This window comes from Vulpes lagopus, chromosome 4, assembly GCF_018345385.1.
Source record: "Vulpes lagopus strain Blue_001 chromosome 4, ASM1834538v1, whole genome shotgun sequence".
Classification (NCBI taxonomy): Eukaryota; Metazoa; Chordata; class Mammalia; order Carnivora; family Canidae; genus Vulpes; species Vulpes lagopus.
In genome coordinates this window covers 113,393,298-113,415,102 of record NC_054827.1, presented here as the reverse complement: position 1 = coordinate 113,415,102, position 21,805 = coordinate 113,393,298, and the positions used below count along the sequence as shown (strand labels likewise).

The 21,805-nt window shown below is 47.7% G+C and overlaps 2 protein-coding genes across 2 annotated transcripts; both read right to left on the bottom strand.

Annotated features, from left to right (window-relative positions):
• Nucleotides 1-4,811: 4,811 nt before the first annotated feature.
• Nucleotides 4,812-9,979, bottom strand: NGRN (neugrin, neurite outgrowth associated). The gene is made up of 3 exons (XM_041753489.1): nucleotides 9,764-9,979; nucleotides 9,254-9,364; nucleotides 4,812-5,900 (listed from the first exon to the last, which is right to left on the bottom strand). The coding sequence occupies exons 1-3, from the start codon at nucleotides 9,925-9,927 to the stop codon at nucleotides 5,291-5,293; spliced, it is 885 nt and encodes a 294-aa protein (XP_041609423.1). The 5' UTR covers nucleotides 9,928-9,979; the 3' UTR covers nucleotides 4,812-5,290.
• Nucleotides 9,980-10,272: 293 nt separating this feature from the next.
• Nucleotides 10,273-20,429, bottom strand: LOC121489984 (tubulin polyglutamylase TTLL13P-like). Its single transcript, XM_041753488.1, has 14 exons — nucleotides 20,179-20,429; nucleotides 19,783-19,823; nucleotides 18,941-19,059; nucleotides 17,589-17,719; nucleotides 17,193-17,349; nucleotides 16,680-16,823; nucleotides 16,246-16,331; nucleotides 15,730-15,961; nucleotides 15,076-15,260; nucleotides 13,092-13,277; nucleotides 12,628-12,808; nucleotides 12,157-12,336; nucleotides 11,268-11,586; nucleotides 10,273-10,927 (listed from the first exon to the last, which is right to left on the bottom strand). Exons 1-14 carry the CDS (start codon nucleotides 20,427-20,429, stop codon nucleotides 10,719-10,721), a joined length of 2,421 nt encoding a protein of 806 aa, XP_041609422.1. The 3' UTR covers nucleotides 10,273-10,718.
• Nucleotides 20,430-21,805: the final 1,376 nt, after the last annotated feature.

Here is a 21,805-nt window from a genome sequence, read left to right as displayed (position 1 = left end):
GAGGGTAGTAGAAACATGACAATAAACATTGTAGGAATTGAAAGCTAATATATCCAAAATATAGGAGATAGGGGCGCCTGGGTGGCTCAGCCTGTTAGCATCTGACTTCATTTCTTCTGCTCAGGTCATGATCACAGGGAAGTAGGATCCAGCCCCGTCCATGGCTCTGCTCCCAGCTCAGCATGGAATCAGCTTAAGATTCTTTCTCCATCTCTCTCTGCCACTCCACCAGGTCATGCTATCAATCAATACATTTCTTTTTTTTTTTTAATTTTTATTTATTTATGATAGTCACACAGAGAGAGAGAGAGAGAGGCAGAGACACAGGCAGAGGGAGAAGCAGGCTCCATGCACCGGGAGCCCGACGTGGGACTCGATCCCGGGTCTCCAGGATGGCGCCCTGGGCCAAAGGCAGGCGCCAAACCGCTGCACCACCCAGGGATCCCAATACATTTCTTTTTAATATAGGAAATAAATGGATCAAATAACCTGTAAAATAGAATAAAATGGAAAGGGAAATTACTATACAAGATACTTCTGGGACATAGCCACATCATGCAGTGCTGCAAAGGTTTGGACCTTGTTGGGATCCTAATTCCAAGAAATCAACTATAAAAGTAATTTATGAAATACAAAGAGAAGGGATCCCTGGGTGGCGCAGCGGTTTGGCGCCTGCCTTTGGCCCAGGGCGCGATCCTGGAGACCCGGGATCGAATCCCACGTCGGGCTCCCGGTGCATGGAGCCTGCTTCTCCCTCTGCCTGTGTCTCTGCCTCTCTCTCTCTCACTGTGTGCCTATCATAAAAAAAAAAAAAAAAAAAGTTTAAAAAAAAAAAAAAAGAAATACAAAGAGAATATGGTCAGGGTATTAGCTGATATTACTAAAACTTTTAAAGTACAGTAATGGCTTGTGTGTCTGTGTTAAAAAGGAGTTGAGGGGGCACTGGGGTGGCTCAGTCTGTTGATTATCTGCCTCTTGATTTCTGGCTTAGATTTGTGTTCTTGGGGTCATCGATCTAGCCCCGTGTCAGGCTCTGTATTCAGCATGGAGTCTCTCTCCCTCTGCTCTCTCTAAAAAATAAATAAATACAACTTTAAAGTAGTTCAGGGTGCCTGGCTGGCTCAGTCAGAAGAGCATGGGACTCTTGATCTCTGGTCTCCTAACTAGCTTGGTTCGAGCCCCACATTCTGTGGAGATTACTAAAAATATTAATAAACTTTTTAAAAAATGGAGTCCTTATCTCTTTCAGATACATACTGAAGTATTACAGATGAAATAACATGAGGTATATAGGATTCGATTAAAATAAGCTAGGAGGAGCTGTGGGGCAAGTATGCAAAATAATGGCAAAAGATTGGCCTTTTTTTTTTTTTTTTTTAGATTTTATTTATTCATGAGAGAGAGAGAGAGAGAGAGGCAGAGACACAGGCAGAGGGAGAAGCAGGCTCCATGCAGGGAGCCCGATGTGGGACTGGATACCGGGTCTCCAGGATTATGCCCTGCGCCGAAGGCAGGCGCCAAACTGCTGAGCCACCCAGGGATCCCCAAGATTGGCCATTTATTAAATGTTAAAGCTGAGTAATGAGTGCATAGGGGTTCACTGCATTACAATATTATCCCAACTTCCTGTGTGTTTGAAAAATCCTATCATACAAGATTAAGCAAAAGACAAACAAGAAACTTTTGTGCCCACACTAGGCTTCAAGAGCTTATCCAGTGTTTTATACTGAGCTTTTTTTTTTTTTTTAAGATTTTATTTATTTATTCATGAGAGACACAGAGAGAGAGAGAGAGAGAGGCAGAGACACAGGCAGAGGGAGAAACAGGCTCCATGCAGGGAGCCCGATGTGGGACGATGTGGGACTCGATACCGGGTCTCCAGGATTACGCCCTGTGCCAAAGGCAGGCGCCAAACCGCTGAGCCACCCAGGGACCCCCTTTACTGAGCTTTTTCTACCACCTCCCCATTAGATCCAATCTCAGCTGCTGAGAGGTGGAAACTGCCCTGACCAGATTAGTGACACATAAACCCTCCAAGGCATAGGGACTTAAGGGCTTTGTTTGTAGATTGCTAGTCCTGAGCTTGGCCCCAAGGTTGTCAGGAGGTCCCCATTCCACCCACAGCCACTTATCTCCAGTTTTGGCATTGCTGTATCAAATGCTGCTCCCTCCACCAGACCCTGCACCTATGCCCCAAAGTGCAGCTCACCCCATGTGTTGTGACGTCAATGTCTTTCCTCATGTCATGAAACAGGACTGCCTAGGGACAGGGCATCACAGGCCCTGTGATCACAGCCCAGTGGAACACAGGCTGGGTGAATCCCTTTACCCCTTTCCAGCTTGAGCTGGATTTAAGGGGGTGCAGTCTCCCCAGACACTGCAGTGTTCATAAGTTAGGATCTGAGACACACTGACAGGATAAAGCAGGAGTAGAGGTGCTTGGGTGGCTCAGTGGGTTAAAACTCCCACTCCTGGTTTCAGATCAGGTCATGCTCTCGAGTTGGGAGATGGAGCTGTGTTGGGGGTCTGTACTCAGTGGGGAGTCTGCTTGAAGATTCTTTCTCTCTGCCCCTTCTCTGACTCACTTGAGCACTCTCTCAAGAAAATAAAAATCTTTTTTTTTTTTTTTTTTTTTAAGATTTAAATTTATTCATGAGAGACAGAGAGAGGCAGAGACACAGGCAGAGGGAAAAGCAGGCTCCATGCAAGGAGCCTGATGTGGGACTTGATCCCGGGTCCCCAGGACCACACTCTGGGCTGCAGGCGGCACTAAACCGCTGCGCCACCGGGGCTGCCCTCAAGTAAATAAAAATCTTAAAATGAAAGAAAGGAAAGAAAAAAAGAAAAAGAAAGGAAAGAAAGAAGGAAGGAAGAAGGAAGGAAGGAAGGAAGGAAGGAAGGAAGGAAGGAAGGAAAAGAAAGAAAGAAAGAAGAAAGAAAGAAAGAAAGAAAGAAAGAAAGAAAGAAAGAAAGAAAGAAAAAGAAAGCAAGCAAGCAGTAACAGGTCAACCTGGAGGAAGCTTAGGTCTTGTTGGCTGAGGTTTGGATGGGTAGGCTGGCAAAAGTAAAAGGCTGGGCTTTCTGCCATTCTGGACTGGTTGATTCTCCCAACTATTTCCTCACTCAACCAATATTAAAACCTATGTTGGGAGCTGAAACTACAGCAGTGAACACAAAACTGGGCAAGATGTGTAGCAACAATACAGTAGTAATCTATGACACACTGTGGTGATAGAAATGTGAAGGGATTTGTTTTAGACTGGGTGATTAGGGAAAGCTTAAGAAAGTAACATTTGATCTGAGACTTGAATGACATGAAACCAGCCATGTGAAAATCTGGAGAGAAAGAACCAGCAGGTTGCAAAACCTTAGATTGGCATTTGCAAGATTGGAAAAAAAGATTTAAGCTTGGTGAGCAATAGGATGGTAGGGGATAAAGTAAATGGAAAACATATCAAAGTTTTTTTTAACAACACCTTCTAATATTCTATAGTCCACTGGGGAAAGGGCATAGTCAAATGATTTGCAGGAGTTAAAAATTGGTCAAAATACCATTTTCCACCTCTTAAAACCACTAAAAGGTTCTAATGGAAAATTACCATATTTTTTTAAACCATGAAAATATTGGGGCATCCAAGTGGCTCAGTGGTTGAGCATCTGCCTTTGGCTCAGGTCGTGATCCCAGGGACCTGGGATAAAGTCCCGCATCAGGCTCCCCACAAGGAGCCTGCTTCTCCCTCTGCCTATCTCTAATATTTTTTTAATTTAAAAATTATAAAAATATTGAGTGTCATAACAGTGACAGAGTATTGAGAACAGGGCCTTCTCTGCCTATTACTGTTACCAGCACCTGATTTTCTTAACTTTGACTGGCATGTGACAGGGCTTTGCCATTTATACTGAACAAATGCCCAAGTTAACAGCAATCAATGATATTGCAATTGCTATTAAGGACATTTGAAATAGCAATGAGATTCATGAACAGAATTACAGGTTTGGAAAATCAATTATTTTCATTAAATACCCTGCATATATTGAAATTCTCTAATTAGTTTTTGCCAGGGACTTGTAAAAATGAGGCATGACTGAAAACTCATTGGACTCTTCTGTTGCTTGCATATCTCATTCTATTTGTCTATTGATGATCACTTTCTGGTTATAACAAAGTATCTCTAAAAGAATTAGTAAATTAAGAGGCCTATTTTCTGTTCTTGCCCACATCACAGCTCCCTTGCAAAAATCTGACTTTAAAGCAGGATGCTACTCAAGCTTTTGAAACTTGCTAGAGATTATGTTGAGGGCCCTAAAGCCTTTGCCTGCTTGGATTTTTTTTTGGGGGGTCAACCCCCCATACTCCCATCTTTTAAGATTTTATTTGACAGAGAGCGAGAAAGCACAAGCAATGGGAGCAGCAGAGGAGAGGGAGAAGCAGGCTCCCCACTAAGTAGGGAGCCCAGCATGGGGCTTGATTCCAGGACCTTGGGATCATTACCTGAGCCAAAGGCAGACACTTAACCAACTAAGCCACCCAGGCGCCCCTCCAATCTCTTTCAAAGCCTCAGCAACTGGAAGAAGGAAAGAAGAGCTGCTTTAGACCAGGTGATCAGAGAAGGCCTAATGTCCCAATTTTTAGTTGTCAAAATCTATTACTAAGCAGGGTAAACTCACAGAGCCCTTGGTTGGGAACTCCTCTGGCCCCATCTCTCTGTCCCAGTGGTTAAGGATAAGGGACCCTTTGTTTCTTGCCCTCCCTCACACTCCAGGTTCACAGATAAACCCTCCCACCCCAGAGAGCACCAATCAACACAAACTGCTACATTTTACTTTATTTTTACACATAATGAAAACAAACAACTAAGCAGTTCCAGAATTACTAGTGTTCATTAATCCAGAAATAAATGAAGTCAGAAGGCAAACTTTTCATTTTTTCCCCAAACATATATTGCAAGTATCACAGAAAGTCCTAACAACACATGCAACATGGGCTGGTTTCAAACATACAGAGAGCCCAAGCAAGGGTGAATACTAAGGATCCATGTGAGTCAGACCATGAGCAGTGCTCCAGAACACTAGAATCTACCCAGCAGGTCATTAGCCCTGCCCTACCATACACATTTGCCCTGTACACTGCCCTCTGTCAGATTCCAATCTGAGCAGCAATTTTCTCCCACATTCCAGGCTCATTTCCTCCTATCCCAAAATAGATATTCCACACACAGAAGTCCAGGCAGCTCCAAATATATTCTCCCAATGGTATTTCACTTGGCATCTTCACAAGCCAAGCTCCAGCTCAAATTCTGTACAAGAAGTTCCCATTGCTATCGAAGAACTCTCGCCCCCTTTGGACTACTTTGCTGCTGAAGTTCTGGTTATCCAGCTCCTGAGTCTTCAAATCTTCCAGCTTGTCACTTGGCAATCCATAACCATCAGTCCCTCTTTTGCCCTCACCATCACTGGTAGAGTACTTCTGCAGCTCTCGCTGATGACTTAGGGCTGCAGGAACAGCCATGGAGCGCTCCTCCTCCAGGGTCTGGATTCCTTTATTCCCTCCCTTCTGCCTCCTTGGTGTATTTTTACTGTGAGTGTTTGATTCTATCACTGTCAAAGCTCTGCTGTGACCCCAGCCTTTGAATGAAGATTCACCCCTTGGCATCAACAAAGAGCCTGATCTAGAGTGGCTTGCAGATAGTGACTTCAAGGTATCCTCACACCCGGGGAGCTGCTGCAGTGAATGGGAAAACCCAGCTTTCTTAAGGACTTTTTGATCCTGCTTCAGTTTCTGCTCCAATGTGGGTACAAACTTGCTTTTTAAAACCCTTCGGATCACATCAGTGCTGACACCAAAGCCTTCAGCTAACCTAGGAACTGACCAGGACTCTGCAAATTCTTTATGTAAATACCTATGAGAAAAAGGAGGTTTTCAAGTTGTGAAGTAGTCTATCAATGAGTTAACTGCCAATACTAGTGATATTTATGTGAAAAGGAGGCCTCAGAAATCTTGTGCCATTAAATGGCTGTGTTCCATTCCTATGTGCCAAAAGCAACCCAATCACTCTTAAAAGTCACTTTATTTACATCAACTAAACTCTTCCCGCTGCACACCAGGCCCCAGGTAGATCCTAGGAAGGCATGAAGACTGTCATTCCTTCCTTCCTTTTTTTTTTTTTTTTTTAAGATCGTTTTATTTATTCATTCATGATAAGACACACACAGAGAGAGAAAAGCAGAGACACAGCAGAGGGAGAAGCAGGTTCCAAGGGCAGGCACTGAACCACTGAGCCATCCAGGGATCTCCCTGTCCTTCCTTTCAAAGAACATGCAACCTGGTGGTGGAGACAGATACATTAACGTCTGTAACACCACTGGGGTGAGTCTTAGCAGAGGATGCTATCAGAGCACCAGGGAGAAAAAAGGATATCACAGGATATCCTCAGGAAAAGGATACCACAACACCTGCAGCGTGGCTTGGGAATTGCTTCAGAAGTCCACCTACAGCTAGTCTGAAACGATGAAGAGTACTAAGCCAGCAGAGGGGAGAAGAGCAAGAGATCAGAAGTATTGATGATAGTGCAGCACATCAAATGCAAAGCAGCACATCATCATTACTGGCAATAGCTCAACTTGTCTAACAGTGAAGACAGGAACAAGATCATGTTATGCTTACAAGTCTGGAGTTTATCTCAAAACAATAGTGAACCAAGGAAGGACCTTTTTTTTTAAGTGGGTCTATTAAAAAATAGAAGAATTGCAATTTGGGACACGAAAGTTATGGCAAACCAAGTTCCAGGAAGATTTTAAACAGTGGAATGCCACAAGTAGCTTTTCATTTTGAAGCTCAATCCAAGGGTAGTTTTCAGTGGCAAGACTAAAGATGGAAAGATCGGTCAGGAGGCTGTCCTGGTTATGGAGGCAGTCTGAACTGTGACAGTTGCAATGAAGGGAGATAAAAAGTGCTGAGAACTGTTTTAGAAGTAGAACTTGGTAAGGACTAAATACTGGAGATAGAAGTAAACGGAGATTCGGGATTTCAGTTTGAGTGACTGGTGGGACTATTTACAGAGTGTATATAGGAACAAAATGAAGTCAACAGGGAACAGTGATAGATTTTCTTCTGTTAAACGGAGTTTCCTATTTTATTATGCTGAGTTTGAAAAACATGTGTGACATCCAAACGGAGATGATCTAATGCATAGTTGAATATATATAAGTCAGAAGGCAAACATGGGCTAGAGATGACAGATTTAGAGTCATAAGTGAAGAGCAAGGGTGGTTGAACCCACCAGAGTGAAATATGCGGAGATAAAATGATCAACGACACAACTCTAAAAAACGGCAGTAGTGTTTAAGATATAGGAGGAAGGGGAGCCCAGGAAGGAAGGTGAGAAAAGGCAGCCCTAGAATACAAGTGAATAGTACCCTGGGTCAAAGGAGAAGAGAATTTCAGGAAAGCAGACTACAAGATCAAATGCTGCAGAAATATGAGAGGCCAGAGACAAGAGTGCCAGGAATGCCTAGCAGTGAGGAAGTCACTGGTAAGATTTGAGGTCAACAGTCTCGTTGTTGTGACAAAACAAATGAGAAAGACAAGCAGCCAGGGAGAGCCAGCTGGGAACAAGACGGAGAACTTTAAGTTGCCAGCTGTAGGTCTCAGATGATTAGGTACAACGACCTAGTGTAGAGGATCAGTTCTAGACAAGTAAAGAGCACCGCTCACCCTAGTTTGTAAATAAGTGTATAACACTGAGAATGGGAAATAAAGAGGAAGACCAAGAAGGTTTCAAGGGCTCTTAACTAGCAGTTTTTTCTTTGAAGTAAAAGGATGTTTATTAACCACAGAAAGGGAAGTGACCAGTAGGAAGATTTGGAAAAGCTGTTTCTCAAGAAGGGAAGGGATGACACGAGAGATGCTACAGGCTCACAAAATCTCACTACAGAATCTCCTTTCTTCTATGTGTCAACTTCAAAGTCATTCTGTTGGGAATGGAAAAGGACACATAACTTCTGGAAGGTTTCTTAGCAATAGTGATCAAAATGCAAATCCATTTGCCCTTGCACCCAGCAACTCTACTTCTGGGAATGTCCACAATACTTCTGGGAATGTACACAACAAATACACCCGGCAGATATGTGGAATGATGTGTAGTTATTCAGTGGAGAACCATTTGTGACAGCAAGTGAGTGCAAACAACCCAAATACTTGTCACGAAAGACTAGTTAACTAAATTAAGATTTACTGCGGTGCCTGGCAGGCTTAGTCAATAGAGCATGCAACTCTTGATCTCGGGGTTGTGAGTTCAAGTCCTGTGTTGGGTGTTGAGCCCCACACTGGGCAGAGATTATTTTTTTAAAAAAGGTATGATTTCTCAAAAAAAGAGCTTTCTGTTCTGAAGTGAAAAGATCTGTGAAATTTGGGAAAAGGGACTGGTTCAGTCAGTAGAGCACACCCACTCTTGATCTCAGGGTTGTGAGTTCAAGCCTTGTTTTGGGTTACAGATTATTTGAAAATAAAATCTTAAAAAAAAAAAAAGACAAAGAAATACGTGAAAAAAAATGTAAAAGAATATTTACAGCATCCTCTTTCTGATTAAGGAGATGAAAATAAAAATATATATTCCTACTCGCTTATACTTGCCTACAGAGACTGGCTGGGATTATAACTTTTCAATGTGTGGGATGCCTGGGTGGCTCAGTGATTGATCGTCTGCCTCTGGCTGAGGTCATGATTCTGGGGTCCTGGGATGGTCTTGCATCAGGCTCCTGGGAAGGGAGCCTGCTTCTCCCTCTGCCTAGGTCTCTGCTTCTGTGTGTCCTGAATAAATAAAATCTTTAAAAAATTTTTGTTTCAATTTTACACATTATAGGGTTCTAATTTTGAACCATATGTAATGTACTGTCTATTCAAAACAACAAACATAAAACTGTAAAGGGCCACTTTAAGATTTTTAAGATATGAATTTTCTCTTCAGAAAAACGTACATAACCATGGAAGCCCTCATCCCTGACCTCAGCTTAAGAACCTCACGGTCTACGATATTGGGGTTAAATGATGTGATATCTTGCAGCTTACTATTTTAAAATTTCAGCAAAAACGAAGCGACTGTGTCATTTGAAAATCTATTAAATGTAGATGATGAGCTTACTGAAATTCATTATACTGTTCCACTTTCCATTTAGAAACCTTCAATGATAAAAATCTAGGACCCAGTCTCCGCCCCTTCTCATCACAGCTGATCCAAACTACCCTGAGTCTTACCGGATCTGCTCCATCGCTTCCCACGTCAGGGTCCTGGGCGGGGCCCCAGGCGCCTCCATCTGCCTCCGAATTTTCTGGAACCGGGCGGCTTTTTTCTGTCGTTTCAAGGTGCTGGGGGAGAGAACCAACGGCAGAAGCCATGCTTGGGGGCAAAACGAGCTGCTGCAGAGCCTCGGACTAAATCAAAAGGAGCCCAGCCCTCTTCTCTTTGTTCGCAGGGGCCGCCGAGCCACGTGTGTTGGCTGACACCCGCTCCGTACACTCCCCAGAATCTAAACCCTCACACAGCCCGTGAGAAGGCCAAACTTCCTAAACAGGTGATGAAATACGTCCCTAGTGAAGAAACCTGTGGTCCCTAGGCAGCCGCACAGCTGCCTCCGCGCCCTCTCACAACGGGTGAGAAACAAGGGCTGCGGCGGGGCGACGCCCGGCTCCGAGGGGGCGCCGCGGCCTGGAGCGCCGGGGCGCGAAGCCCTCCCTCATGCTGAGGGTCCGGGAAGGAGCTGGTACCTCTCCACCTCCTGCAGCTCCCGCTCCTCCGGCTCCCAGTCGGAATCAGGATCCGGCTCGCGGCCTAGAGCGCCGGGGTCCGCCAACCCCCGAGTCGCGAACCCACACCGAGCGACGGCAGCACGGACGCGCGCGCCCAGCAAGAGGCTCAGAGCGACCGCCATGTTGACAACCGCCGCCCGACCGCCCGCAACCCCGGCACCGGAAGTCTGGGGGCGGGGTCGGAAGTGGAAAGGCGGGCCGGAAGCAGGGATGGCTGCGCGTCTGGTCCGCTTCCGGCATAGGGCCGTATAGCTGCGCTTGAACCTCTACGCGGTTCACCCTTCCCGGCTGTGAGTGCGGAGGACCGACGTGAAACGCAAGGGCCAGAATGAAGTAGAGGACGCTCCTGCAAAAAGCCATAAACTTTAATAAAAAGACGGATTCATGTGCCAAGAGCCGCCCCTCTGCCCAGGCCGGCCGGTCTCCGCCGCGGCGGCGAGAAGGGCGTGCCCTTCGTAGGTCCTCTGAGGGCGACAGCCCCGGGCCATGGGCACTCGGCTCCTCCGGGAAAGGGGCGCCCCGTCGCCAGGATAACTTCCAGTCCCGGGCTGCACCCCGGGCTCAGACCCATCACCTAGCAATAAATCCAGGATAAGGTTTGAAGGGTGGGGATGAGCACGTGGCCGACCCAGGCTCCTCTTCATCTTTTTAAAATTATTTTACGGATCATAAAATAATCTTAGGGTATTGAGGAATTCTTGATTTCTTTGTGTTTTTGCCTCGTGCAAATGGGGTTCGTGGCCAGGGCTTTACAAACCGAAGCTTCGGTGGCAGTCTCTTCATTTAGCAAAAATTGAAGGCTCTCTGCCCCTTTGGAAACCTGAGGAGGTTCTCCAGGAGAGGTTGAGCGCTGGGCTTCCATCTTGCGTTTACCTGTGGTGGCTGATGTCAAGGAGTGCAGTGGTATTCAGCATCAGGGGGGCAGAGGCAGGGCAGAGACATCCTGGGCCTTGGGTGCCCTGTGTTCAGAGTCTACCTCCGAGGGTAAGGTGCTGTCAATCCATGAGCTACTTGCCACTCTTTCTGGTTGCAGATGGTAGCCCTGCTTTAGGGTTAGAGAGGATGACTCTGAAACTGCCAGAGCTCTGTTTATGGCTTCGAGCCTTCTGCTGGCTTGGCCTTCTGCAGTGGAAACATGGGTCCCCCTGAGTTGGTATTCACAGGAGATTGGCTCACCTCTTTACCAACTGTTGCCCAACTGCCAACAGAGAGGAATGGCATCCCATGCTTCCCTCCAGCATCTTTACCACTCTGCCTTGTGATTGTGTGTTTACTTGGTCTGTTGCCCTGTTATGTATTGATTGCTGGGACTGTCCTCCTGCCGTTTCTACCAGGGTCCACTACCTCTCCCATTCCCACACTAGTGGAGGTGCTGAGTTATATTTTGGAAACATCTCTGCTGTCATGTTTGCTAGTGGGAATTTACATGTCAGAATGACCAAAGTTGGTTTTGGATACTTACGGCTTGTGAACCTGACTCTCGCCCTGGAAAAATAGCGCCTTCCGGACGTCTTCATTGACAATGAACAGGGGCTGATGGCTGCTGGATCTCCTATCCAGTTGAAGTTCTTGGGCTGTAGATGGCACCAGGAATGATGTGGAAATGCAGCATTTATGGTTGGTGGGGGACCTAAGATCCTGGGGATGAATTCTTGGATCCGAACTGGATAGAGAAAATGAGGAGGGCCCTGCACTTTGGCGGCCCCTCTCAGGAGGACCAATGGGACCAGACTCACAGATTGCAGTTCTTGACTGCCCAGCCTGTCCTGGTGAAATCTAGCCTGGAGGAGAAAGCAGCCCCTTACCACATTTCTTGTGAGGCTGGGCAGAATGGTGGGGAAAAACAAGTAACCGAAACATCTCTTCTAGGCCACAACCACTATTTAACCAGCTACTCTTTTGGGGCTTAGCAAAAACAGAGGACCCAGAACACTTTCTACTAGCCCAGGGAATAGTGAATGCAGCAGTTGTTCTGTTGGCCCAAGTCTGTTTACTTAATTCCTGTTAGAGCCATGGCACTGGCAGCGCCAGGGAGAGATTACAAGGAAGCCACCATGACTGGTGACCTTGTTTGTCATGAGTTTGGGGTTACTGCAAGACTCAGGTAGAGAGAGCAACTCTTACGAGAAGGTGGGGACCTGCACTTGGCCGAATGTCATTACTACAAACAAGGGAGCTTGGGAACAAGTGCAAAAGGAACAGAGAGACCCTTTCCCAATGCCCAGCATACTGTTTTCCCAGGCTCCACACCAGACACCATCACATTAGCCTCCTGTGCTGCAGCCACCACCACGTGCCAATGCAGCCCTTGTTCCCTTGTTCTGTGAGAGGGTGCACGCAGGGACCCTCACCCCATACTCCTCAAGCTTTCTCTGGCCCTGGTGGTTGGGCTGCAGCATGCGAGTGAGCTGCTCTACGATACCAAGGCTTCGGATAAGATTCTTCCTTTGTAGCAAAGCCTTCATTCTCTCCAGCTCCTCCTCTTCCACAATTTCTTGCGGATGCATGGTATCCAGGTGTACTGACAGCAGCTACAAGGTACACGAGAGATGAATGCGAGATCTCCAGGGGCGATCTTCCACACCATCAGCAAGGATGCCTATGGGACTCCCGCCTACTCCACTCCCACCATCCCTTCCCTGACCCTAGTGGAAGGTTCCCTCTGCTATCCATTCTCTCGCCACCTATTCCACAAGGTCAGATGCATTAATTAGGAGCTCCTCTCTCATATACAAGAGGAGGAGAGGACAGCAGAGATTCCCTTCTCTAGGAGTCCCAACCTGTTTCCGGCAGCAAGGCAAGAGCTACCAAACCCCTGACACCTCTTTCTCCCGGGTCCGGTTCCTGTAAGCCAAGTGGGTGGAGAATGCCCGGAGCCCGGCCCTGGATCGGCTCTTCTCCCCTGCTGATTCACCCTGGTTTTGGTCCCTGCTTTCTTTCCGCTTCTTACTGCCTGAGGTCTCCTGCTGTTCCTGCTTAAGGCGGATCTCTTCCAGTTGCTGCCTGACAAGACACAGCAACTTCAGATACTGGAGAAATTGTGTTGGGAAGAAGTAGGGTGAGGGAGAGTGGGAAATCTGTTGGGGGGATGGATGGGAGAAGAATTGAAGGGGAAGACAGGAAACCTACTTAAATGAAAACAGAGTTCCTAAGAGTCTGATAGAGTTTATGACTCCATTCCTCTTTGCTCAAGTGTCTGGCTTCCTCTCTATACCCTGCTGGGAAGCAGTTCAGCTACAGAGTATGCCCCACCCAAGTGGACAGAGGAGAATGCAAAGCAAAGTACCTGGCACACTCCTCCCTGGCCTTGGAAGCAGCAGTCTCCTGGAAGAGGGAGCCATTGTGCTTAAAGAAAGGTGAATACTTCTCCATGTCAGGCCCAGGGTAGATCCGCCGATATCCTCCAAGGTGGGAATCCTCGTAGCGTTCCTGATCTAGTACCGCCACATGGGATGACTCCCTCTGTTCTCGCCTATGGAAACCAAGCTCAGAGTGAGTTGGGAGAACTGTGAGAATGTTCGGTGAGGAAAGGAAAGCTGGCCAAAGCCCTGAGTATCTCCTGCTAGCTTCGTGGCCTTTCTGGCTACTGCCCATGTAGGGAAAGTTGCCAAAACCATCTGGCCAATCCCACCTGTGTGTAGCCATGGAAATAGAGGTTTGACTTCCAGAAATCTGGTTTTCATCTTGAGTGCAAAGGAGTCCACTCATAAGCTAGCACTCCAAGTTATCACAATCTTTTAGGTTTCTGATTATAGGGCAATATATGTTAATTATAGAAAATATAGAAGAGCAGAAAAGATAAAACCTCCCATAATCTAAAAAAAACACAAAAAACAAAACAAAAAAACTCCTATAATCTTACTGTGCAATTAGCATGTTGGTTATGAGCATCCCCCAAGTCTGAATCCTAGCTTTGCTACTAACTACCTTGCTTTTCTTTCTTTCTTCCTTCCTTTATTGTTTCAGACAAAAATGGGATCATACAGCATTGTTAAATGGCTTCCTAGTATTCAAGTGATTCTATGATTGTGCTCTTGTTTTTTTTAAGATTATGTTTTATTATTTTTTAAAGATTTTATTTATTTATTCATGAGAAACAGAGAGCCAGAGACAAAGGTAGAGGGAGAAACAGGCTCCATGTAAGGAGCTGGATGGGGGACTTGATCCTGGACCCTCAGGATCACTCCCTGAGGCAAAGGCAGATGCTCAACCTCTGAGCCACCCAGGCGTCCCTAATAGATTTTATTTTTAAGTAATCTCTACACCCAGCATGAGGCTCGAACTTACAACCCCAAGATCAAGAGTGGCACGCTCCGTTGGCTGAGCCAGCCAGGCACCCTTGTATATTTGTGTTTAATAAAGTCCAGTAGTTTTTAGCCCTTTTCCCCCACTGAAAGACATGATCCATACAGTCATGTGTGCAGTCCCACTATGGGAATACCCAATGTATTACAGTTATAATTCACCTCCATTCACACATTTGAGTGCCTACACCAAGGCCCTCAAGATGTCATGACAAATCAAATACACAGCTGGCCTTGCATATTGCAACGCAGGTAGGGAAGAGCAGTATTGTTATAGGAATAATTCTAAATCCACTCCAATTCATTTGTATGTATTATGAACATTTTTATAATTTAGTATCAGCAACAAATCACCAGGTTTGTAACCCAAACTTTTCATCTTATAATGAAACCCAAACTTTTCATCTTATAATGAAAGCAATAGTGGGTGAAAAATACTGGTTTAAACAATCCCTTATTATTGAATGACTTTCTGTTTCATTATTACGAAATTCTTAGAGGAGCTTTGTTAAAAAACAAGAACAAGAACAAACAGCTAATCCAACCACATACATCTTATGTGCTAGTGTAAAATAGCTCTAAACTACACTGCTAAGCATGGTACAGAGAGTGTGAAAGTTACACTATTGTCTGGGTAGATAAAGGGAGAAGAACAATCTATATATATAGATATATCATAGATATATATGGTATAGGTATGAATTTATTAAATGTTAGTGAAAGTATACACGTGACCCTATAGATTGGTTCCTCCAGGGGGGATACAGTAGCTGGAGAAGGGTAAGAGAGATTACTCACAACATCTTTTGAATTTTGAACATATTGTCAGTGATATGTAATATATTATCTATGCCAAAAAAAAGTTCTTCATAGTTAATTAGCCCCAGACCACCTTTGCCACCCAAAGAAGCACTTTTATGCTCAGGCAAGTGATAATAAATGAGATAGGTCAAACACCTGGAGCACCTGGTGTCTCGTGGCTGTTGGTGGCACTGGAAAAGCCGCTCCTTGACTCGCCGCTTGTCCTCCTCCATCACCTTCCTTTTGTCACAGCCCCGGAGGTTGACAAGGGTCATGGCATCACAGAGAAGCGCATCCTTCACTTCTCGATCGAGGCGGGAGTCAGTGGTGAAGCTTGGAGAGTGGTTTACCTGCCAGGAGGAGTCATTATCCACTCCGTTCCTAGACTACCCAAGCAGGTGTGGTGTCTTGCAGGCCTGGCTGGAGGGTCTAGTCAAGACCTCCCCCACAGAGGCCTCAGCCAAGGAGGCTGGATGTTCTGACATCCAAGGCCACAGGGCTCTGCCACTAAGATTACTCCCTTACACAGGCTGGTGAGAGCAAACCAGACAGCCTGATTCTATAGATACAGTGTCCCTAAAGACAAAGATTACATGAGGAACACTTGGGATCCAAATCCTGGATTCCTGTGGTGGAGGCCAGAGACCACTGAGGTTTGACTCAGCAGGTCAAAAGCGTAGAGATTAATACCTTCTGCCAGTTCCTACCCACCCCAGGGCTGCCACTGGGTCCACCACCTGAGTGCACTCCTATCCCAGGCATCCTGTTCAGGGAGGCCTCTGGACCTTAGTTTTGCAAAGCCCAGGAGATATTCCTCACCTCCAGCAGCCAGGGCTTCAGCTTGTGGTCCAGCAAGATGTCAAAACCAAGGATCTCAAAACAGGCACATGTACCTCCAGTCAGATATTGGGGAAAACAGGTTCGGTAGTTGTGGCGAAGAACAGAATGAGCTGAGATGATGGTTTTGATGATGATGTCCTCAATGTCGCCCCACAGCTCTTCGGGGTCGTAGCTGTGTTCTCGCAGCCAGGCGTTGAGTGTAGACAGTTTCCTGTGAGGCCCAGTGCTCAGAAGGACCCATTTCTACACCAGTGGGTCTGGGCCGCAGGCAGGAGGCTCCCTACCACTAACCCTAATTACCCTAATTCTGTATCTACGTGGGAGTGTGGAGTGGGGCTTAGTTATCTGGGTGGGGGTGGGGCTGCACTTAGAGATCATGCACAGGACAGCGGTCTGTAAAGGTTGTTTTCCTGAGCACTGGCCTCCCAAAAGCCAGCTCAATGTCATGGGGTGCTCAGACTGTAGTGCTTAAAGTGCAATCAGAGTCGGGAGTACCTCTTACTGCCTACAGCATCATCTTGGACAAAATTCTCATTGTGTTTGTTGATAGCATAGTTGGTCAGGTGCATACAGACGTCATCCTGGGAAGAGAGTGGCCCTGTGGCTCAGACAGCTTCCCTGCAGCACCCTCTCCAGCCCATCATTCCCTTTTTATTACCCATTCCTCCCCAGGACAGCTCATCTCCTGTCCTTCTTCATCTAAAAATTCCAGGGGAAGAGAGTATGCCAGGCTCCTCTAGGTAGGGCCTTATAGCAGTCACCACCCACCAAATGCTCTCTTCCTCACCAGGAGCTGGGGGGCTCACAGGTTCCTTCCTTCTTTCTGGGTGACAATGACAACCCTCTCTACCTGTTTTCTCTATAGAACCTCAGCACTCGTGAGAAGAGGGTACCACCCTGCCCCCCAGGACTGCCGGCTGGCCCCTCACCAGGTTGTTGTGGCTGGGCTCCACGTAGGGCATAGTGGCAAAGCGGGCCAGGCCCTCCTCATACATGAAAATCCGGAGAGGGTCACAGGATGTGATCAGGACATAGATTCGCATATCAAACTTGAAGCCGTCAATGAGGAAGGGCTGAAAGCATGCAAACCCACCAGGGAAGAATACTTTCGAAGCACTCATTCTATACCACTGCATTGTTGTGTTTCAAATACGTAACAACTCATTTAATTTTCATAATAACTATATGAGGCATAAAGCGGTTACTGTTATTATTCCCATTCAACAAATGAAGAAACTAAGAAAGAGTAAGAAATTGCCTGAGATCACATATCTAGGAAGGCAGGCAGGCTGGCTCTGAACCAAGGCTCTGTACTGCCTCCAAGATATGGGCAAATGGCAGGAAGGCTAAGAGCCGGAAACTGGCTTCCTCTCTGGCACTGGGAGAGATGAGGTGCCCCAGTGCTGCAGGGAAGGCCCTGGTGGTCCCAAAGCACCCTTCACCTTGGAGATGTATTGCTGGCAGATCATATGCTCTCCTGGCTTGATCTCCCGGGGATTTCGGGTAATGAAGATGCCCCGTCCCTGGCAGCCACTGTCTGGCTTGCAGATATAAGTGCGGGTTTTTCGCTGACGACCATAGGACTGGAAGTCCCCATAGCTATGTGCAGAAGGAGGCTGGTCAGAAGGGTTCTGTGCATCACAGCCGGGCCAGGCCCTGTGGAGTTCTGCTGTTCATGCTCTTCCCAGAGCGTCAGTCTCAAACCTGCTTTTCTTTGACCAGGTGAAACTCTCATCCCTTGACACTTTCTAAGTCACAAGGCCAGAGTCTGGAGGGAACTCACAAGGTGAAACCTTTCCTCCCCCAGGATATCAGCCCTGGGAGGGGGCCTCACTCACTCTGCAGGGAGGCACCAGGTGCGGGGGAAGATGTTGTACTCAGTAGGATAGAGTTTCTGCATACGGTTGAGGTTGCGAGCCAGCAGATCTTTGCGGCAGATTTCTGTCATGCCAGGGAAGTGGTTGATTTTCTGAAACAAAGTCAGTTGGTTATCTACCTCCACCAGCAGAGTTAGCAGCCATCCCTGGGGCCTTGGGCATACCAGGAGGACTGGGAAGTTCAAGGTAGAAGTCACCACAGAGGGGGTGCCTGGGTGGCTCAGTGGGTTGGCATCTGACTCTTGATTTTGGCTCAGGTCATGATCTCAGGGTGGTGAGATTGAGCCCCTCATTGGGCTCTAAGTTGAGCATGGATCCTGCTTGAGAGTCTCTCTCTCCCCCTCACCCTCTGCTCCTCCCCCATCCAAGTAGGCACACCCAAAAACTCTAAAAAAAAAAAAAAAAACCCAACAAGTCACAGTTGGATAAACATTGTACCTAAAACCCTAAGGGAGAAAAAGAAGTTTCCCTAGGACTAGTGAGAACCTTCTCAAACATCCACACTGAGTTTAGGGAATGAAGGGCAGCTAGAAGGACTCACCAGGACTTGGGCTTTCTAGCCACCTTATCACCTCCCCCACATCACCAGGGACTAGTCTTATAAGAATAATTGGTGCATGGGAGCACAAGCAAATAAGAAACCATTTTCCAAAAGAGAAAAGGAAATTGAGAACCAATCCCAGGAAATGCACTGCCATGGCACCCCCAGCATATGATGTTGCCATGGTGGCCTGCTGGAACCCTGGTGCTGGGACGCAGCATCTCAAGTTGGTTCTGGACTGTCTCACCAGCTTTACCATTCACTAGCTGCTTGAACTTGGTACTTCTAAACCTTGGTGTCCTCTTAACACAAGGGTATCTGCCACTCAGGGTTGTTTTCAAGGATTTAATTGAGGGAAGGATGTAAAAGCACTTAACACAGTGTCTGACATACAGTACGCCCTCCATCAATACTGTTAATTATTGTTGTGCTTATCTTACAACTGCGCCAGGCAGATCCCTTCTGTGGGGCTTCTTGGGCACCTGTAGCTCACCTCCTCTTAGGTGGGCTCACCTACCCCAAAGAGGGCCAGCTGGGCACAAATGCCTCCAGGCAAACAGTGTCCAGTAGATACTTTCTTCCTAAAATAGAAGTTCCAGACACCCCAGAGGAGAATTTTCCCAATGGAGCAGAAGCCCTGGCCATGGCCTTTCCTGCTCTGCCCAGGGGCACAGCCACAGCAGGGTAGCGGCCCCAGGTGCCTGAGCAGAAGGGCAGGTGTACTCATTCAGCGGCCACAGCCCCTTTAGGCCCTTGGGTCAAGAACTTGTACCTGAAACCTCTTCATGTCCATGACTCTTTCCAGGGAGACAGAGCAGTCTGTCCAGTACACAGTCCACTCCTCGTCCTCCCCCACCTCCTTCAAGCCACACATTTGGGCTGCCCGGCGCACTGCAGAGAGAGGCAGGTCAGTGGTGCCAGCCTGGGCACTGGCAGCAAGCCTTGGGATTGTATCTGGGTCAGGGAAGGAACAGACCTGACCAGAGAGTGGGCTGAGGATGGAAGGGGTTCTTACCTCAGTTCTGCAATTTAATTACCATGTGACAATTCCAAGTTCATGAGGCTGTCAGGGCCCTTCCAAAATCTGTGACAGAGAAAACTAGAGCCTGGCTCTCTGCTCCTGTCAGTCCAGTCTCTTTCAAAACTGGGTTTCTGACCTGCAGAGCTGACCCTCTGTAAGGGGGTCACACAGGCATCTCACAACTAGGTGGCCCCTGGCACCTATGGCAGTGGGCACAGGAGGAGACAGAAAGCTAGCTGACCTAGCTGGTGATATTTTTTTTCTTTGAATTCCTGAAGCCCCCTCAAAAACTTCCTTGAAAAAAAACTGTATTGGCCTGTTCTCATCTCAATTCTGGTAAAATCTGGGAATTTTTTCGGTGGGGCAATGATGACCTTCAGTCATTTTTTTCTCTTATTAGTTAAGGTTGGGGGCTGGATTCCCATCCTCCCCTTAAGACTGGAACAGTGATGTCTCAGTTACTAGTAGGCACATAGAGGTTATAGGCCCTAACAAGATGCAGGGACAGAGCATCTGACTAGGGAACTGTCCCCAGAGCAAAAGCTGCAGGTGCCCTTTATGCACAGTGGTGTGTGAGTGAGCTGGATGCTTACCACTCTCATATTTGCAGTTGGTCAGGTTGATGGCCAGTGGTCTGGAATGGAGGAATAGTTGAAATCAGGTAGTGGGATAAACGACACAACTTGGGCTGCAAGGCACCCAGATGAACAGACACCCAACACATCTACAGTGCAATTCATTTTCTCTGAATTCATTTTTCTCAATTCACACACACAAACCAGGATGATATAAATGTGCTGAAAACGCAAACCAAGCCATTTCAAATGGTTCTGAATTTTGTGTTTTTGTAGTACTAAAAGGTTAATGATGTTCCTGTATTCTCTGCCCTCTTTTGTAGAATAAAGGGAAGACCCCCAGCTACTGAAGGGAAGCCAAGGGGTGACTCTCATCTGAAGCCAGACAGGTGAGTGGGCCGAGGGACCTGTTACCTGCGTTTCTGCCTTCTCTTTCTCCTCCCAACTTCTAAGTCATCTGGGGCTATGATTTTCTTTGGAATTTTCTTGGCCACAATAGATAAGGGAACTCCATCCCCAAATTCCTTATAGTCAGCCTTTGAGAGTCCCTGCTGAGAAGAGTTAGAAGGGATGGTAGCTTCCCCTTTAACACACTCCTCCTCAGATTCCTCTTCTTCAGCGTACTCGTCTTCTGATTCGCTGGTCTTACAGGTATTTGGCTCCATCCTCTTGGATTCTGAGGGGAGAGGGGTGAGAGTGAAATATGTCTCAGAACTTCCTTCCTCCAGGGTCAGGAAGGCTGCAGGTGTCCGGGCAAAGGACCTGCTTCATGGTGCTAGAAGGGAAGGATGCTGCTCCTTCAGAACAGAACAATACTGGGGCACCTAGGTGGGAGCTGCTTCTCCTTCTGCTATATCTCTGCCTCTCTGTCTCTCATGAATAAATAAATAAAATCTTAAAAAAAAAAAACAAAACAGAACAATCTTTCTAGGTAATGGGGGCGTGGTGGGGGAATGCCTGTGAGATGTTGGATTCCTCAACAAGCTCTGATCATCGAAGATCCCTCCTCCATACAGCACACTGGGGTGCACGGAGAAACTGGACAGAACTGGCAGGGGCCATGACCATGGCTTTTTTTATTCCTGAGTGGGAAGGGAGAAGCCTGGGCTCTGGGGGGACCTTCGATTTTAATATAGAGCTAAAAACCAAGGGTCCCCAAAGCTGAGACACACAGTTTCTCCATGTGTACACACTGGCACTTGATGGCTAAGACCCTCTGGGCTCAGCTGGCGGAGGGGAAGACCCTTTGGGCTCTGCTGGGCGGACACTGCCCACCCGAGATTCCGAGGAGAGGGGAGGGGCTGGTGGGTCCGCCCCTAGCGGTCTGGGGCTGGACTCGGCTGGTCGCTCATGTCCGCCTTTCGCCCGGCTCCTGCTCCTTCCCGGGCGTCTCTGGGCCTCTGGGACCGCCTTCTTGTTCCACGGGACTGACTGTCCCCGCCGATCGCGAGGGGGAGCCCGCTCTCCCTTCCCCCCCCACCGGGGTTCGCTCCTAGCTCAGAGATCCCGGCGGCGGCAGCGGCGCCCCCTAGAGCAAGCCCGCAGCAGCCGCCACCGCTGTCGCCATGGACACGAGGGCGGCCCCCATTGGAGAAGCGTTCTGGGGGCGGGGCCTCTGCGGCGGGTCTCGCGCTGGGGCCGCTGGGACTTGGGGTCCTTCCGCTTCTGCGCCACCTCACGCTCGTTTCCCTGAAGCCTGTTTCGAACCAGCCTCTTGGAATTTGGCTGAGTCTGTGTCCGGGACAAACGCCTGCTTGCCCTCGGGTTTGTCGCGTCCGCCCTCGGGAGGGACGGCGGAGAGGATTGCCCTGTGCTGCCCCGAGAGTAACAGGGCGGCCGCGTCTTCGCGCTCCTTCACCGTCGCCCTCCCGCCCCCCACCCCCCATGGTCGCCCTCTGACTTCTGTGCCACACTCGCCGCACTCTGTTCACCGTGTCATTTTAAGATTATCCCACGTGCCTACATCTAAAGGACACTTAGGAATCTCCCTCCTTTAAAAAGACGTGGACATTTCCTGATTCATGCATTTCTTGCTTTTTAA

What these genes read in the sequence shown, in the direction of transcription:
- NGRN (XM_041753489.1), bottom strand. Translation starts at nt 9,927, where the DNA reads ATGGCGGTCGCTCTGAGCCTCTTGCTGGGCGCGCGCGTCCGTGCTGCC. An exon ending in GAGCTGCAGGAGGTGGAGAG is followed by an intron (nt 9,365 to 9,763) that starts GTACCAGCTCCT and finishes TCTCTCCCCCAG; the next exon opens with CACCTTGAAACGACAGAAAA. An exon ending in GAAGCGATGGAGCAGATCCG is followed by an intron (nt 5,901 to 9,253) that starts GTAAGACTCAGG and finishes TTTTTCTCATAG; the next exon opens with GTATTTACATAAAGAATTTG.
- LOC121489984 (XM_041753488.1), bottom strand. Translation starts at nt 20,429, where the DNA reads ATGGAGCCAAATACCTGTAAGACCAGCGAATCAGAAGACGAGTACGCT. An exon ending in CAACTGCAAATATGAGAGTG is followed by an intron (nt 19,060 to 19,782) that starts GTAAGCATCCAG and finishes CTCTCTCTGCAG; the next exon opens with TGCGCCGGGCAGCCCAAATG. An exon ending in CAACAGCCACGAGACACCAG is followed by an intron (nt 13,278 to 15,075) that starts GTGCTCCAGGTG and finishes TGGTTTCCATAG; the next exon opens with GCGAGAACAGAGGGAGTCAT.